The 19,363-nt window shown below is 37.5% G+C and overlaps 3 protein-coding genes across 4 annotated transcripts; 1 reads left to right on the forward strand and 2 right to left on the reverse strand.

The window, feature by feature from the left end:
* Positions 1–1,282: 1,282 nt before the first annotated feature.
* Positions 1,283–3,100, forward strand: LOC147407574 (Tetratricopeptide repeat (TPR)-like superfamily protein). Its single transcript, XM_086436217.1, has 2 exons — positions 1,283–2,883; positions 3,000–3,100. The coding sequence occupies exon 1, from the start codon at positions 1,382–1,384 to the stop codon at positions 2,819–2,821; it is 1,440 nt and encodes a 479-aa protein (XP_086292343.1). The 5' UTR covers positions 1,283–1,381; the 3' UTR covers positions 2,822–2,883; positions 3,000–3,100.
* A 2,575-nt stretch (positions 3,101–5,675) lies between these two features.
* LOC147407575 (expansin-A11-like) lies at positions 5,676–7,195 on the reverse strand. The gene is made up of 3 exons (XM_086436218.1): positions 6,874–7,195; positions 6,475–6,796; positions 5,676–6,391 (listed from the first exon to the last, which is right to left on the reverse strand). The coding sequence occupies exons 1-3, from the start codon at positions 7,013–7,015 to the stop codon at positions 6,085–6,087; spliced, it is 771 nt and encodes a 256-aa protein (XP_086292344.1). The 5' UTR covers positions 7,016–7,195; the 3' UTR covers positions 5,676–6,084.
* Positions 7,196–10,011: 2,816 nt separating this feature from the next.
* LOC147407576 (putative 26S proteasome non-ATPase regulatory subunit 3) lies at positions 10,012–19,044 on the reverse strand. 2 transcript variants are annotated; one of them, XM_086436219.1, is made up of 9 exons: positions 18,890–19,044; positions 18,666–18,757; positions 18,376–18,566; positions 13,154–13,291; positions 12,883–13,019; positions 12,693–12,747; positions 12,514–12,624; positions 11,131–11,370; positions 10,012–10,734 (listed from the first exon to the last, which is right to left on the reverse strand). In XM_086436219.1, exons 2-9 carry the CDS (start codon positions 18,742–18,744, stop codon positions 10,219–10,221), a joined length of 1,467 nt encoding a protein of 488 aa, XP_086292345.1. In that variant the 5' UTR covers positions 18,745–18,757; positions 18,890–19,044; the 3' UTR covers positions 10,012–10,218. The 2 variants fall into 2 exon arrangements, with proteins under 2 accessions (XP_086292345.1, XP_086292346.1); XM_086436220.1 differs by having other exon boundaries at positions 18,935–18,993.
* Between the last annotated feature and the right edge of the window lie 319 nt (positions 19,045–19,363).

Below are 19,363 nucleotides of genomic sequence, written 5' to 3' on the forward strand. Positions count from 1 at the left end.
AAAATTCATCATAAATGTAAAAGGTAATTTGTTATACTCAATAGTCTCTAACATTAAAAAAAGTTTGATACGATCTCGTCCCATCCCTATAAAAATGTTTTGTTAGAGCTATTAAAAAAAAAGAAAATTTGATTAGTGATATATCCCGTTATTGTAAAAAGATCTATTCAATTTCAATGGCTAAAAATCAATGACTAAATTTTTTCAAATATAATATCTATTTCTTAGTTTGATTTTTATTCATATGTTGATGTATTTATAATCAAGACATGTTATACATAATGATATCAATATATTATCGATTCTAATTTTTTATTTTAAAATTAGCATATCAAAATGAAATGCAATGTAACTATTAAAAATATAAATAAGAACAAAAAATAAAATGAAACTCTTGAAAAAAAAAAAAAAATTTACCGTGACATTGTATATGAAACGATTTTGAATTCATTAGCTGGTTCAATTCTTAAAAGTTTGGGTTAGGAAAAAGTTACAAATACAATCTAGATGAAGTGTTAAATATTCTGTGTAATAATTTAACACGCATACATACATATATATTATCAATTATTCATTCACATTTAAACCTTAGCACAATAGACAATTCTAATTGTATGGAAAGGATAGGAAAGACAATTTTATAAGGTGATTTAGGCATATCTCTCCATGTTTAGGTGAACATTTGAGCTATCCTCTCTTTTTTTTAACCAATGACTTACCCTTCATCCTAGTAAATTTAGGAGTCCGGAAGACTAACAAGAAATGACCTAAAAACCTTCATTTTCAAGTTTTAGCCAAAAAAGTCCTTACTTTTTTTCCCCCCTAAAGCCACTTGTCTATAAGTAAAATCTTTTACTTGTGTCTTGAACCTTTATAAGATCTTTTATCAAGATAGGATTTTTGGAAAAGTAGAATATGATTTTGATGAAAAAATAAAGGATCTTCTTCGAGAGGTGAAGAAGGTGGTTTGACCATAGGATCATGAATAAGTTAACAATAACTTCCCCCATGAGCTTTGAAGATGGTAGAATTTTTGGGTGAAAATCAAAGGTTTTTTACCAGATGTTGAAGATGAGGATTTTTGTGTCATCATATGTTAACCTCCTTAGGAGACTGAGGTCAAGGGGCATGTCATTGGTTTGAAAATACAGGGTATCTCAAATGTTTAAAAAATGTGGAGTGGTTATATCGTAATCACTATAATTCAAAACAACTTATCGAGTCCGCAACTTGGTGGGAACTCAGTGAACCAGAAGAAAAGGTCCTTCGACTCTCTACGAAACCAAAAGGTTGAAGCTTGAGCCTGCAAATTTCAGGTAAAATCTTCATTTAAGAATTCAATCTTACAAAAACCCTAATTTTCCTCTGCTACTCTCCATTCATGGCTATCCATCGATCTCTTTCTATTCCCGTTCGATTAAAAAACCTCAGATTTTCTCTCATAATGAAACACCCGTATTCGAGCGTTTCTCATGCAGAGAATTACTGGAATATCTTACATGGAAATGGTTCTGAATCGAACATAGAAAAAACCCTTTCGAAAATTAGGGGAAAATTGGATTCTTCGATCGTCAAAGAGTTCATGAAGAGGTGCTCTGTAGATCGAACCCTCTTAGGTCTTAGGTTCTTCATCTGGGCTGGTTTACAACCAGATTATAGACACAGCACATTAATGTATAACAAAGCTTGTGAATTATTTGAAATCGGTCGAAGGCCGCAAGTGTTAACTAATGTTTTAGAAGCTTATAGAAAGGAGGGTTGTGTGGTTTCTATTAAGACATTTAAGGTGATTCTGAATCTATGTAGAGAAGCCAAGCTTGCCGAGGAGGCTTTATGGGTTTTGAGGAAAATGGGTGAGTTCAATTGCCGGCCTGATACGACTACTTTTAATGTCGTTATACGGCTTTTTAGTGAGAAGGGTGACATGAATGTGGCATTGAGATTAATGAAAGAGATGGGTTTGATCGATCTTTATCCCGATATGATCACTTACGTCGCAATGATCAAAGGGTTCTGTAATGTGGGTCAGTTGGAGGATGCGTGTGGGTTGTTTAGGGTTATGCGTGGGCACAGTTGTGTTCCAAATGTAGTGGCGTATTCAGCATTGCTTGATGGGGTATGTAAGACTGGAAATCTTGACAGGGCGTTGGAGTTGTTGGGTGAGATGGATAAAGAGGGTGATGATTGTATGCCGAATGTTGTTACATACACGTCGGTGATTCAAAGTTTCTGTGAGAATGGTAGGACAATGGAAGCATTGAGAATTTTGGATCGAATGCAGGCCCAGGGGTGCCTTCCAAATAGAGTTACGATTATTACCTTGATTAAGGGACTTTGTGTTGAAGGCCGCATAGATGAGGCATATAAGCTGATCGACAAAGTGGTTGTGGATGGGAGTATTTCAAGCAACGGGTGCTATAGTTCTCTTATCGTGTCTTTGTTGCAGCTTAAGAATTTGGAGGAAGCAGAGAAGCTCTTTGGGAAGATGTTGGTTAGTGGAATGAAGCCTGATGGTTTGGCGTGTGGCTATTTAATAAAGCAACTCTGTTCGGAAGGTCGGTTCCTTGATGGGTTTGCGAGGTATAGTGAAATGGAGAAGAAAGATTGCTTAGCATCTGTTGATTCTGATACTTATTCCATCATTTTAGCTGGGCTTTGTCGACAAGGTCATTTGGTTGAAGCTGCAAAGTTGATTAATATAATGGTGGAGAGAAAGATCCAACTTAAAGCTCCTTATGCTGATGGTATTGTTGAATACTTGATGAAATCCAGTGAGAGGGAGCTGGCTTTGTGTCTTACGAGTCTTGTAGGATCTTGTTGAAATTAAGACCATGTTGCATCTTATTGAATACTTGGGAAGAAAAACCTGAAGAGTGAGAAAATGTGAGTTGAAGAAGAGACAGAGAAGGATTAGGGGAACTTCTAGTAAATTATGGTTAATTATTGTTGTATATATTTCCCGACGAGCTGAATCCCATTTTCCATGTACAATGTCACAGAGTCTCTCAACATCAAATACTGGATTTGTGGAGGACCACTTGGACTCAGTTTACTTCTTCCATTTAAGTTTCTAATTTAGTTCTTTTATTGTTTTTAGTCATTTCTTTGCTAAAGTTATGGATGATTTACCTTCAATCCACAAACGCATGAAAATGGTACATTGTAGACCAATCAAATCATAGTAATTGATGGAGTTTGAATCCCGGGAACAATCATAAACATGGCCCCCGTCCAACACTAGTGGTCATTCTGAGGATGTTACGATCAAATTAAACTGGCTATGCCCTCTAATAAAACAAACCGTCTGAATCAGCAACCAGAAAAACGAAAGCAAAGGAGATGAGTTGAGTACCAGCTTGCACATGAAAATAAACTCTCAGAACAACCATTTAAAATAGTTAAACAGTAGTTCATCTAGAACTTGAATATTAAGAATGTCTAAGAAATATCAAAAACAAAATCCAGAATTCCATCATAGTAATCAATCCTAGAAAGTAGACCATCCTCACTGCGATGTTCTAAAGGAAGCTGAACAAATACAAGCTGGTAGTCATCTCCTTTGCTTTCTTTTTTCTGATTTGGAGGGTTTGTTAGATTAGAGGGCATAGCCAGTTTAATTAGATTGGTACACCCGAATGACTAACTGCCACTAAAATCCTCAGAAAAATACACAATTGGCACTTATTTACGAAAAAACAAAAAACAAATATTGGAAGATATAACTCGCTGCAACAACTAAATGCCGGCAGGGCCCAAGCTCAATCAAAACTCGTCATCATTCTCTTCTGTGATATGCTTCCCCTACCCAAACAGTCTGAGAAGTCCACCACCCATTGTCAAGCTTTATCTAAAAAATTCAAAATTGCAAAGCTAGGGGAGTCAACTAGTGACACTGCCCTGCCAGAACTTTAAAGACCCAAAAAGTCAAATGTCGCACTAATCCACTTGCTGAAAAGTTGTAAACTCAGCTAGGTTTTCCCAAGTTTTGCACGGTTAAGTGACTCATCTTTGTCAATGGCATTTTGGTGCTAAATCAACATAAAACTCACACATCACTCAGCTAAATCAGAGTCAAGCTTTTGTACCAGAAGTGTCAGTTCCACAATTTGTTCCAAAATAAAGAACTAAAATATGTTCTTTTTCAGACATTAAAATGTGTTTGTGTAATTATGTTCATAGTGAAAGAAGATCCTCAAGTTCAATGAGTCAGACTCATATTCTTAAGCTTGAAGTATGGCCTCTCAAAGCCTTCTTCATACCTTTCTGCATAAAGACAGTTTGCATTAGGGATTTCCTTTAGAAGTAAGTTGACAATGAAAAAGTAAGCGGACTGTCTTGTCCATTTATTGCATTGAACTCGAAAGCAACAGAGCTTTTTCAAGCTGCTTGCAAAAGACTCCATTTTGCATTCGTATACTCTAACTGAATTGTCCTATCATTCCCAGATGGAAGAGGTTCCGGTAGAACTGCATGGATATATTTTATTATTAACAACTTAATTAAGTTGCAAGCCAGGCAAGTGCATTTTCATTTTATTTTTTATAATTAAGTGCGTGTACTACAGTTTGCCTAAGCTCGACCCAGGAACAAAACCCAATTGAATAGGGACAATATACAGACACCATAAACAACAAAGATACACAAGTAGATCACAAATGGCAAGGAAGAAGCACCATACAATGGGTGGAAGCCAGATTGAGTTGCATCAACCCTTCAATAAAGACATTTTTTCCTCTACATTTCTGACTAAACAAACAAAAAAATGTGCCAACTTAGTTAAGTGGTAAGATGTGTAGAGTGTTGTTTCCACGCCCTAGGTTCAAATCCCCTTGGACCCGACTTCATTTGCTAACCACTAACCTATACCTATCAAAACAAAAAACCAACACTCTACAGTTTCAGCCAACCAACTCCATTTGACAAAGGAAGGAGCCATTGGATTGCATACCAATCCCCATCATATTTGATTAACATGAAAGTGAAATTTATTTTGGTAACAATGGACGTAGTTGTCAGGGATGCAGATGTGAGATATATGTATTAGTGACCATAATGTTACTTTGCTTTATAACCTGTGCCTCTTTGATATATTGGAGAGGTAAGATTGAGATAGGTGCTCCTTAAAAGTTTGGATACAATTGTTCAATTCTCATGTGTATTGTAAACTGCATGTGAACTAAATTTAAGACATGGCCTAACTCTTTCTCATTCATCATTTTTGGTTTAAACAATAGGAGTAGTTTTTGAGGAGATTCCACTCAGCATATGTTAACGCTTTATACTCGTAGGATTGAATCTGTGGAGGATCAAGAGAGTTTCCTGCAAGTGGGAGATGGTTGAACTTCAAAAACAGTCATGAACAGCGCTCACATCAACAGTAGTGGAGATTTCCCTGTTAGATAGTTAATGTAACCATATCTTGCAAGACTCTCTTAGTCTTTTCTCCATATTTTTATTTCTTGACAGTCCAGAGTAAGGGTATGAATATAGTACATATGTTTGGACTATGTAATTCTTCAATTTAGTTACAAGAGTCTATACAAATTTGGAACTTGGATTTTTGTATAGGTATCTGAGTTCAGATGTGTACAATTATGTTTGTTAGAGAGAGGAGTAATTAGTGGGGCAATTATACATGGATCACCAAGGAATATGACAAAAATGAAAACCAGACATTAAAAAAATTCTCAACACATCTAGATTCTTTTCTATTGACTTGGGATAATAAAAGAACATTGTGATGGATGATATTACATTACATGGAGAAGAGAAAAATAAAATATAATCAAGCTGTAGCAAAACCTTGTGATGTATAGACGTGCAATCTACAATTATGTTCTTGAAATAGATTTATTCCCCACAACTTTCACCATGTTTCAGGTCAAGCTTTGTGTCCTTATGCTTTGGACATTAGTTTATAGAAGACTTGGGTTCACAGATTCAATCCCAGACTATATAATTGTAGAGAAAATTATCATCTCCACCAACTTATCCAATAGCATGTAAGAATGGCGGGCTGCTTCAATAAAATAATAAGCACGCCTCTGCCGACCTAAACCTTGAACCCCAAGCCCCGCGGTGAGCTTAGAATTGTACAGAGCTAGAGAAGGTCTGACCAAATGCCCAATTAGATGGGACAATGTTAGGGAAGAGACGTGTTTCTCCATCAGTGGTAGTAACCTTGAAAGAGAGGGTTTGTCCATTGAGGTATAAATTTGATTGCCAATTAGCTCCCCAGTTCCTCGACATCGCCGTCCAATCATTATGTGAACCCTTAATCGAAACAGACAGGATTGATCCACTCTCTGCAACATTGCTTATCATGACAAGTTCAAAGTAGTCTCTCCCATTAATCGTGAACCGAACTCCACCATGTTTCTTGCATGGAACCCTGCACCAACCCTCGACACCATGAGTTGTATAGTAGGAGATAAAGAGGAAAAAAGAGAATATGTGAGGGAAAAAAAAACTAACCTTTGGAACAATACGGGTACAATCCCACCTCTATAAATTCCAATTTTTTCCCATGCAGGCTGAGCCATATCAAAATGCTTGAGTGGTGGGTTGCACCACCCACCATTGTTGTTCGGAAGAGCAAAATTCGGAGGACAAAAATTAGTTGCAGTAATTGTAATAGACTTCCCTTTAACACACCACCTAGGATCCGTTTGATAATCACATATAATTCGATAACATTGCCCACACGAGGTCCCATCGTTGAACAAAGCAGTGCTTAAAGCTGCCGTCCTTGTCCCGTACCCAGTGGAGTACAAGTTACCATATCCACAAGCACCCCCTATACCCCATCAAAGATTCAGTCCCACCATTCATTATTAAAACAAATATATGATAAAAAGCAAAACAAACACATACCCATAGTTCCAGAGGCATCACTGCCCCCATAAAAGGTCGCATGGGCTTTGGTCCATCCTGAAGGCGAAAAGGCATCGACATGTATTGATCCATAACTCAAGCCAATCACGATGATCATCGCAAGAATATTGCAGGACGCCATTTCTCTCTAAAACTCTACGCAGAATGTAAGGAGGAAGATGAATGTAGAATGGTTTCTTCATCTTTAAATACTGAATAGGCCCTTTTCTTATGCAACCACCTCACATGTGATGAATGCAAATGGCAAAAAACTTGCATTTTCTTCCTTTTTTTTAATCAATAAATGTGCTCTTCAACCATCTCTATTATCTCTGCAACTCACAAGATTTATGGGCCTCAATTCAATTATTCCCACGTTCTCGTCCCCTCATAGTCACATGCTTTGCCCAAACGTAAGAAAGTTTTTATTTATTTATTTATTTATAATATTTCTGTATTATATTGTTTGTTGCCATCTGAATAAAATTGCACCATCTTCAATGGGTGGGGTTTATAAAATAGTTTGCTTAAACCATAAATACACCTCACATGGTCTTCCTTTTTGACTTATTTGATCAAAACCCATAAACCTTTCTATTGTGTCTTGGCTTGCACATGTCACCGTTTGACATTTGCCCACTGAGGGATGGTAATGGGTGGTTGTTGCCACTCTTCTATTACTTTATATGAGATATTTCAGGTAAAGTCTGGTACACAAAGTACATTTGGATGAACCATCACTATCATTGATTGGTACAAACATGGTGATGGGCAATAACCTGGAAATTAGACTGATCAGATAATGCTAACTGTCTGATATAATCACCTTTTTTTTAATGATCAAATAGAAGTAAAAGTGGTGACCATCTTTAATTACCACCAATAAGAGCAAATGTCTCATCAAACCGGATCTTCAAATCATCATCATTGATCAGATGGACTTTCAGATTGTTGTACTGGCCCACAGCATAAAGACTTGTAGCCCATACAAGCAAGAATCTGTAGATTGTTTGAACGGTCAGGATTGTCTCATAACCACCCACTCCAGTAGATAGCAATGTACAAGACTTGTTTAAGTATTGTTTCTTACGTGACAATAATGACACTTGTATGCAGTTGGCAACTTTGTAAACTCGAGTTTCTGGTCTACTACTTACATAAGAAAAAGATCCAATAGTTCCCCAACCTACCATGGTAAATGATCCATGTTGTACCTATGCCATAGATCGTGAGATTTAAAAATTATATAACATGTGGTATTGTCTAATGTAAAGATATTTTTATAATTTAAGAAACTAATTAACATGGACTTAACTTTCAACCTTGTAGTTATAATAGTAAAGATTTTACTTCTTTTTTACTGGATCCACTGATTACTATGCTCATCAACAAATTGGATTCAGTTCAGGTTGGAATTGATCTCTAACCTATTTGATAACTAGTTGTCCTTATAATTTGAATATTTGGATCCAAATTTGATCTAAATAACAATTGGATCAAATGGGTGGAAAAAATAGTTTATCCCATAAGGTATGATATTGGATTTTATTTATCAGATTCTAAATTCCAAACCACCCTCCATACATTTAATAGGGTAAATAATGAACAAAGCACGTAATGGGAAGGTGGTGGTGAAGAGACGTGTATTTAGTATCAGAAGTGTAAAGAAATAGGAATCAGTTGATATATTAGTAAATAAATTAGCTGAGAGAGAGATGTATTAGATTCTATTTTGCAGCATTTGTGAGTTTCTGTGGGGACTTTGTCACATTCTAGCACATGGCCCGACACACAAAGCAAGAAGCAGACAAAGAGCCAAATAGGTGGTAAAAGCTTTGATTGAACAATCATGATTCATGGTTCAGTGCTTCACTGAATAACCACCATATTAAATGCTTCCTTTGATCTAAAATATCAGAAACCTTTCTTTTCTGCTTACTTCATCAACATCATATAAATTAAGGACAATATAATGTCAGCTTGCTTTATAAGCTAAGAATCTGAAGCTGAGGGGGAGTGATTTTGTTTAACTAAAAAAACTACTGCTTAAAATAGTGCCTTTAATTCTAGCAACCTAAGATTGCACGTCAATCCATGTATCTTAATCTATGCTCTTCCTCTGGTTCCTTAAAACCTTCAACTTACATAAACATAAGGTTCATGGGTTACAAGGGCCAAAAACCAAAAAACAACTTTTCCCTGATTTGGTACCGCATATCAAAAAAAATAAAAAAATGCAAACTGATCTTAACTTGGTGAGATTATGTAGATTGTTTGCTTGCGCTTGGAAGTTCAACTCCCCACAATTCTTGTTGAAGGATCTTTCTTTAAGAGGTAGAAGAATCCATAAACGTCTTGAAGTCATGAAGTAGAGTATAAAGGGTTTTAAGTTGCAGAATTGCAGCAAAGATGACTGCCATTCTCATCATTTTTTGGCAACAAATACAAACAACCAAATCATTTTGGATCTGTTCCAATCCAAATATCACTACCAAAAGGTCAATTGAAAAACTTGTAAAACACTATTATATCTCAATTGTTTGGGTGCAAGAACACAGGAGGGAGCCTCTTAGATTGGTGTCCAACAGCCATTGTCCCCAGCAAAACAGAACAGTATAATATACCAATCTAGATAAGCCAGCCCTTTGATGGTGTTAATTGGCAAAGCTCTTTTAACATTTTCATAATCACAGTTCACCCCCCATGAAACATGGTACCTTGTTTCTGCAAGATCAAGCCCGGTTGCTTTGGGGTTTCCAACTGACTGCCGCACCCAATTCAGTTTTTGTCCTCAAATGAATTCGAACATCAGGCATCAGCACCATGTCATTGCTACCCTGCCTCTTGAGTAGTAGTCTAAGCTGTGATCATTATTTCTGCAGAGGCTGATTCTTCATCCAATGTAATCGTATTAAGGTTAATTTTGGCCATTCTGAGGGTTGGGAAAGCTGAGCATTAGGTCATTTGGGTGTATCAATTGAATTGAACTCACACAAGGATCTTTTAATAAAACAAACTCTAAATCAAGAATCAGAAAAAGACAACAACAAAAAAAACAAAAACAAAAACAAAACAAAAGCAAAGGAGATGACCACCAGCTTGCACATAACTATGAACTCGAAATAGAGATATTCAAAATGGTTAAAACACTAGTTCTTCTGGAACTTAAATATTTAAAACACGTAAGAAATATCAAAAACGAAAAAACCCAGCAATTCCATCATAGTAATCAATCCAAGAAAATAGAGCATCCTCCCCACGAAGTTTTGAAGGAAGCTGAAACAAATACAATAAGAAATGATTTTGCTGCAACAACTAGATGAAGACAACGCCCAACAATCTAAATTAAAACTCATCGTCATCCTCCTCTGCGATATGCTTTGCGAGCTCCTGCTCCTGTTGTTGTCTCTCGCGTCTCTTCTCAGCACTTTCCTTCTCCTTCTTGTGAGAATTCGGTGGGAACCGCAGAGCACGCACCGCCTCATTGTGCATGTTCAGGCAGAAGGCAATCCTCGAATTGAATGCAAACTGAGGCTCATTTGTGGAGTAGACATCTCCAGTCTCCTTGGATACCATCCACCCATTTGCATGATCCACTGTGGCATCAATGGCACCATCTCGTATTGCCTTAGATACGATGCTCTCAGCATCGGCCACAGGGTTTTCAGAATCCAACCTCAACTTTTGGGCAACATCTGCCAATGAGATACGGGAATATGATATACTGATGTTGCGGAGACCAGTCCTTATGACGTTATGGCGCAGCCTCACAATCAAATTGTGGGTACGATCCACACTGAAAGTACCTGCAAACTTCTCAGCTACAGTTTTGAACAGCTCCAAATCCCCAATGCGAACGGCCTGGAAAGTCCACCACACGTTATCAAGCTATCTCAAAAATTCACAATTGCAAAGCTAGGGGTCGACTAGTGACACAGCCCTGCCAAAACTTTTAAGGCCTAAAAATGCACACCGGACCATGTCGCCAGCCTGGGAATTGCTGAGTCAGCCAGATTTTCCCGAGTTCAGCACAGTTAAGTGACTCAACTGAGTCAACAGAATTTTGGCAGTGAGTTGATATAAAACGCAGTCACTCAACTGACTCAGAGAGTCCCATCTTTTATACCAGAGTGCTAGTTCCATAACTAGTTCCAAAATAAAGAATTAAAATATGTTCTTTTCTAACAGTACTAAAACATGTGTTTATCTATGTTCATAGTGAAAGAAGCAGCCTCAAGTTCAACGGGTCAGACTCACATTAGTAAGCTCAAAGTATGGCCTCAAAGCCTTCTTCATTCCCTTCTGCATAAAGACAGTTCGCTCAGGGATTTCCCCAAGAAGTAAGCGGACTATCACCGCCCATTTATTGCATTGAACTCGGAAGCCACGAGCTGCAACAGGGGCTTTTCGAGCTGCTTGCAGTAGACTCTCTTTTGCATCCGTATATTCCAACTGAATTGTCCTAATCCTTCCCAGATAGAAGAGGTACCGGCAAAACTGCATGAAAATATTCTATTATTAACACACTCATCATTAGAAAACCTTTGAGAAACCAATTGTCATAAGTCACATAAGTGCTTTGACTACCAGTTCACTTACAAACACCATAAGCAACAAAGATACACAAGTAGATCACAAATGACAAGGAAAGGGCATCCATACAAGGGGTCCCATCTAGGATCTAGAGAAAAAGGAGGAGGGGGGTTGAATTATGTCTTAAAAATCAATTAGACCTGGTCCAAGTGTGTGTATTGTTGGGTTGGTCCAAGGTAATCTGGATTGGGATTGTAACTTATATAAGTGGCCCACTTACGTGGTGCTTCTAAAAAAGGTTTTGTTTTTTTGTTGTTAGAAATCTAACTTCAAGTCTAAGTCTTTTCTAGAGAAGAGAGTAGAGAAAGAAAGAAACCCAAAAGAAGAGAAATTGAGAGTTTTGGGAAGATTGAGATCTAGAAGAAGGTGAATCTAAGTGATAAAGGGAGTCCTTGTATCGATTTGCCCCGTTTTCTTCATAGTGAAATCAAGCTCCATCGATCATACCTCCGTGGACGTAGCCTTCGGGTGAACCACGTAAAATCTTGTGTTTGGGCATTATGTTCTTGCTCTTTTATTTGTGTGGTTGTTTATCTTCTTTACAATTGCTACTATTAGTTGGGTTACCCTTCATTGTCATTATCAAACAAGGTCTTGGAAGAACAACCGGGGCGGGGGGCGGGGGGCGGGGGGCGGGGGGCGAGAGAGAACCAGGCTGATTGGGTTGCAGTAACCATTCAATTAAAAACATCCTTCCCTCTACATTTCTGACTAAAACAACACACTCAACAGTTCCGACCAAACTAACAGGTTCGACAAAGGAAGGAACAATCAGATTGCATACCCATCCTCATCAAGTGCACTGCAAATTATCCAAAATACATATGGTATACACACACCAAATAGACCATAATTAAGGATATACTGCACCGGCCTCAATATGATCCCAAAAAATCTGACCCACATACATACATTCATGTGTGTGTGTTCATTAACTGAACCAAATACAGAACTACATTTGATAGGTAAAAATGTCCAAGCATGCATGAGTTATCCTATAAAATGCAGAAGGAAGACATCAGTCAAGTTGAAGGAAATGAAAGTTGCCTGCTGGTTTGAGTGTGCTTCAAACCGTGGTGCCTTCGATCTAAGCTTTTCTGCCTGATCATACAAGTTGTAATGTAGGTAATTGCGAAGTAGCAGATTCAGAAGTGTTTCCTGCACACAGAATTACATTAAGGAGAAGGTCAAAGGATTCTCAAATTAACTGATTAATTGAAACAAACCTGCCCCAGTTCGTCATGGCGCAAAGTGGCAATCCGGTGCAAGGCAAGGAGGGTTCTGGTAAGGAAAAAAGCATTCAAGTTAGAGTGCACACAATCAAACATCTATGCAGTTGCATCTCTGTGCCAGTCTATGACGCAGCGACATTTAGTAGGATTTAAATGGCTTGGACTCTGTTAATCAATGACTCACCCTCGAATTTCAGCCAGATCGCCAGTCAGTTCATAGCTGTATGAGTAATAGAAGTATAGTCTGGAGGCTAGAACATCAACAGTTCTCCTATTCAGATTCCTCAGACGAGCAATACTAGCCGAAGAACAAGCTTTAGCCTAAAAGATAACAAAGCCAGGCCCCAGGAAAATGTTAACAAAAGAAAAGGAAAACAAGGTATTTTGAATGACTTCACGGTTCACTATAAGTCATTAATAGATATAACCAATTGAAGTAGTTTAAAGTTAGTCACCTCATTGAGTCTCTTTTGGTCAATCAGAAAAATCAACACAAGCAAGTAGCAGAAAATCTCAACCTCCGGCAAGGAGTGCTTCACAGGAGCCTGAGTCACAGATGTAGCAGTATCAACTTCCATATCATGCTCATCTTCCTGCAACCAAAACAACAATAAATATAAAATCTGAATTTTCATTACATTGAATGGATAACCTGTAATAATACGATTAATACCAAATTCAGAAATCAAACATGAAGACATTAACTCCACAAGTCTATAGTTAGTTAATTGAATTAGTTCAGTGTGATTCACACCAGGAAGGTGCAACTCTGTTGCATGGGACTAAGTTAATAAAATTGCCTAACCATCATACCACCACAGAAATAGGGCAATCTTTTTTCTTTTTTTTTTGGTCTAGTGTAAATTTTATTAGAAAAAGAGGCAAGGAGGCCGAGGTGGTCCCCAATACAAAGAAAAGAAGGCAAGAAAAACAAAAACAAAGCAAAGACCCCTATCAACTACAAAGAAATAGGGCAATGACAGTTACATGTCGGATCTGAATCAGACAAGCAATTCCACTTATTCACTTTTCTTTATAAAGTAGCATACAAAGCCAGGTTAGGCCAGACTGGAGGTAAAATGAACATGAAAATTCTTTGCTATTAATTAGTCAGCTACAGCAATCACCTTCCACTGGGTATTATATAGGCCAAACCTCTCCAAGACCCCCAATGAATCTGATAAATGCAAAACTAATCTCAAACAGTGGCAAATGGACGTACACTTCACATAATGGCAGTGTTTCACTACATGAAGAACAATATACTGGTGAAAGAGACGTGCAACCAAGAAAATGGAGGACTATGAGCACATTGAACATCATGGTTATACGCAATTACCACATAGAGCAAACACACCAACATCCACCCTTCATTTCTTGATTCACATCTTAGCCATTCGTGAGATGATCTCCCTATCTTGGCACATCATAGTGTGCAATTTTTAAAATTTTACAAAATCTGGGGCTCAAAACAATATTTTTCTTTTTGATCGATAAAGGTAATTTTATTGAAAAAAGAAAGCAAGGGGTTCGAGGAGACCCACCCAAAACAACAAAAAAGAACACAACAAGACAAACAACAAACTAAGCACGATCAAAAGATACTCTCACGACAGAGAGCACACTCTATCCCAACGCCCAACAAAATCTTCAAAGAAGACCCCTTTGAACTCCTCGTAAAGTTTGCTCCAAGAAAACATGAACTCCAAAATAGAAAAAACTAATCCTTCCAACATCGAAACTTTCCCTTCAAAAATGCACCGATTACGATCTTTTCAAATACCCTAACAGATTCCAAAGGAAGCCAAGAACCAAAGAATCCACTTAGAAGACAAGAAGGAACCTCCCCACAACAGCCAAACTTCCAAAAACTAACTTGACGGAACGAGGAAAACAACCCACTACCTCGAATAAGGATAAAAAATATAACCAAATGTGGTAAGCCCCCCGACAATGAATGAAAGGGTGATCCACTGTTTTCGCCTAAGAACCACACATGCAACATTAATTCAGGGAGACAAAGCCTCTTTTGATTAACTGATCCATCGTTGCGAGTCTCCCTAATGCCGCCAACCAGAGGAAAAAAGATATCTTAGGAGGTGTCTTGCCACCCCAAACAAAAGAATGAGGGAACATTGTACCAGTAGTAGGACTAATACCATCATAGAAAGATTTAACCGTAGTACCTTCCCCAATCTCTTATCTTCCGAGGAGTTTTGCATATAACTATTATCCACCACAACGATTAGCCTCACTAACATATCCACCTCCCAATCATTGAAAGTTCTTCTAAACCCAAAGTCCCAGTTAACCGTGCCATTTTCAAAATTCTTAAAATCCAAGATGACCTAATTCTTTTTCAAAGACAAAACATAAAGATTCAGGAATAAGTCCCTAAGGAGACCACTCCCACACCACCAGTCCTCCCAAAATCTGACCTTAGTCCCACTCCCAACCTTGTATTTCACTTTTTTTCTTAAAAAATGTAAGTGTTTTGAGAATACCCTTCCAAACACCGCATCCCATCGCGCTTCTAGCTGGACCACTCTACCACCCATTTCCTTTCATCCCGTATTTGTCGACGATTACTTTCCTCCAAAGGCTTCCCCCCCCCCTCCCCTCCCCAAACCTCCAAAAGCCATTTCCCCAACAGAACTGAATTCATCGATCCAAAATTATAGATACCCAAACCCCCGTTCTTCTTGGGCAAACATAACTTGCTCCAACTTATCCAGTGATGTTTTCTCAAGCCATCTTTGCCACGCCACAAAAACTCTCGACATATTCTTTCTAATTGCATTTCCACTCTCCTTGACAAAGAAAAAAGCGAAAAAGTGTAGACCGGAATACTTGCTAAAGCACTTTTAATGAGAGTAATCCTCCCTCCTTTCGATAAAAGCTTAGCTTTCCAAATGCTTAATTTCTTCCTCATCCTTTCAATCACCGGCTCCCAGATGTTTTTGCTTGTATAACCCATTCTCAAAGGTAGTCCCAAGTACGTGGATGGAAGAGCCCCCATCTGGAACCCAATCGATGTTGCTGCTACCTCCACCCCTTCCTCTTCACCAACAGCAAATAGCTTGCTCTTTCGAAAATTAATCGGAATGCCAGAGATTGCCTCAAAACACCGCCGCTTAAGAAACTCAATGAGATTGCCTCAAAACACTCAAAACAATATTTTCATCAGAGACATAAATTAGGATCATCAAATTATTAACTTCTTTGCTACAAGCTAAAAATTTTGTTCAGATTTAATTACAGTCCATTAGTCTCTTCTTTTTTCTTTTTTCTTTTTTTTTTTACTTTATTAGATCAGAAGCAAGTTTTTAAAGAATTCAGTAACTCGATGTTTGTGGGATTTGAATCCAAGTCTCTGATATCATCACCAAAAGACTTTATCAACTAAGCTAGTTAGCACCCACCATTAAAATTCCCTCTTTTAACTTAGAATATTATTTCTATAATATGATGGCCTTTCTTTTCATAAAATTCCACATTCCACCATGAATTATCCACAAATTAACTAATCACGTGCCAAATTTACTTTTCTTTTTGTAAGCAGGATCTAAGCCAAACATATGAAACCTTCATATCAATTCAATTAATCGTAAGTCACAAGTCGATCCAACATTCCTTAAGGTTTATAAAACCAGGTGGCTCAACACTCGATCAGAGACAGTTTATTATCCAAAGTCCAAAAGTGATCAATACCCTGCTCCCAAAAACGATACTCCAAAGTCTGTTTTATGGGAATGCTTGAAGTCAAGATGACCCCAAATACGATGCGTGTATTGAAAAATACGACTTGACATGACAACTCACTAAGCCTACAATTTGATGACACAATTAGGCACGTTTGATTTGATGTGAATACATTTATGATGTGATTTTTTTGCTTGCACCTATTTCCACCATACCACATGTATTATATATGTGTCTAAAAACTCGCATGAGAGATGATTGTTGGTACATGCGTGCAATTTAAACAAACATAGTGGATCAACTCAACGAGGTTGAGGATGTAGCCAGTGTTATGCAACAAACTGTGTCAACATCTCTTGGAGTTCCTCGAGTATATTCAATTCTTTTCTTTTTGGGTTTTATGTGTTTGTTATATTTACGAGTCGTGATTAACCAATTTTGAAAAATTAATGATGGCCCTTAAAATTTGAAATTTGAGTTCTAAGGGGAAGAACTACATACCAACGATCTTCCCCGCACCTTTCTTTCTTTTCTCTACCAACTTTGAAGGCAATCCTCTTTCAAAACTCTTGTAGGATCTTATTAATCCCCCTCCAAAGGCTACACCCATAAGCAGAGCATAATAAGCGCTCACCCTTCCAAATTGATTGAATCAATATTTTCCTTTGATGAACTCTTTCCACAAGCAGAGCATCTTCATCTCTATTAGCTCATTATATGAACATGTTTATTGATAGCCCAATATCAACCCCATGAAGAATATTTGGTCTTATTATTGTCTAGTTGAATTTTCTTTTCAGTCTAGTCACACCATGTCCAACAAAGAGCCTCTATTTCAACTAGAAAGCACTAATTGTATAAGTCACATCCTCACCAATCTCTCCATCTTTATAGATCATTGGACGAAAATAACAAAAGTGATCTCTTTGGAATATTTAAATCCAATTAATCTTAACTAGAGTGCCAGTCATGTTGCAATCCTAAAGTGAAACTGATGACTTCAGCCAGATGCTTTTGTACCATCAAGGCATGGTCTGCCTGGAATTCTCTTCTTAATTAGAAAGCACCTTATAAGTTAAAAACCTCAAGCCTCTATATCAATACTGAACTCCTATATTGTGATATATGAATGTTATGCAATCCTAAATGCAATTTAAAAACAACAACTACAAAAAAGCAACAAAAAAAAAAATCATTATTCAACATGTGGCTACTAGATTAATCAGAGTTTTATGCAATTTTACCTCCGGTTGTTAACTCGATGAACCCCAGTTAATAAAGAACAAAATATAAACATGTCCAACTATAAATTAAAGTATGATGGCACAAACCTAATTGGAAAGAGATGTTTGTTGCGGTTAAGATGAATTGTTTCTTGAGGCAGAAGCAGGAATCAGAAATGGTAGCTGACCAGAACAGCACTTAAGACAATTAGTGCAACTACACATACAAGGATCTACCCTTCACAATTTAGGGTGTTCCAAGCCTAATAAATGGTAGAATGCTAAGAAAGTACAGTGATTGTACAGTTTCTTATGAGCCCGTTGAAGCTCCATATTCCACTAGATCTTCTTCTTTCTCTTGATTTCAGACTACCCAACAACAACAACAACAAAAAAAGCAGAATTCGAATGTTTTTCATTCTATATGGTCCCACGTAGTAGTTATAAGCCACTATGATTATGAACTCAAGCAAGATCACTACCCAATATTATTACCCCAATTTTTCGAGTAAACCTAGTTAATGCAACTCAAGTAGCCCCAAAATCAACTCAAATCAAACTGACACACGGTCAAGAAAGTCAATCCAACAAGTAAACAAGGATTCCACACAAACTTCGATTGCAAGTTGTCCCTTTTTATAATGTTAACGATAAACAGAAAAAACAAACTGAACATACAGATTTATACATAAATCTTAGGAAATAATAACCAATTTCAATAAAATACAAGGAAGGGTTCATGAGCTAATAACCTTGGGAAGATAGGAGGTCAATCTGGTATGCGCCTCGGAACCTATAACGAGAGCGTGATTGAGGAATATGGAGACCACCGATGATTTCAGCTTTCGCCTCAATGCGATGGTGAGGCGGACGGCTCGAACGATTCGACGAACCTCCCTTGCGTATGCACCAGTCTCGATCAGAGAAGCTATTTCCTTCAAATCTAAAACATCCCCAATTACAGCAATTAAACAAAATCAAACCAAAAAACTCTACATTTGGACATCAACAACAAAAAGACTACGGTTTTAAGGGTTTCTACTCTGCAAAGTTGAAGGAACAGCAGAAGACACAGAATTCGAAGGAGCTGGAAGCTCTTTCATCTCCACATCTTGAGTCATCTTTGCAGAATATCTACAATAAAAATTGAAGAAAAAAAATCAGAAAAAATAAAAAAAGACAGCTTTGTTGATTACAGAGAGAGTGAGATAACAAATGATCGAACTCCTAAATAGTAGAACGGATGGATTGAAGAGGAATCCGTACAGATCTAAGGCAATCTGCGGTAGAGAAGCTAGGGTTTCCACTGACCTTGCTTTAGAACCTCTATTTTTCTTTCTCTGCAAGTTTAATTGCTTTTTAGAATTTAGATAGATGGGTGAGCGGCTAACGTACGCATGTAGCGCACGATACAGATCCGTGAAAAAAAATGGCAAGGTCAGTAGCTGAATAAAAGAATTAAAGTTTCACTTTTATTAATAACACACCATCTTTTACTAATGGCACACTGAAATTGGTTTTTTTTTTTTTTTATTTTTATGTTTCATTAACGTGGGCTGAATAAGACGAAATTCCAAGTCCAATGCACTGTTAAATTTAATTTCCAAAATATGATTTTCCCGTGAATTCATCACTTTATAATCAACAAATTCACTTATAAAATACCAATGATTTTGCCATATCAACAATCTCACTAATAATTTATTAATGACTTTGTTGATAATTTATCAATGAATTCAT

Source organism: Akebia trifoliata, chromosome 3 (assembly GCF_017979445.1).
Source record: "Akebia trifoliata isolate Shusen 1 chromosome 3, ASM1797944v1, whole genome shotgun sequence".
Taxonomy (NCBI): Eukaryota; Viridiplantae; Streptophyta; class Magnoliopsida; order Ranunculales; family Lardizabalaceae; genus Akebia; species Akebia trifoliata.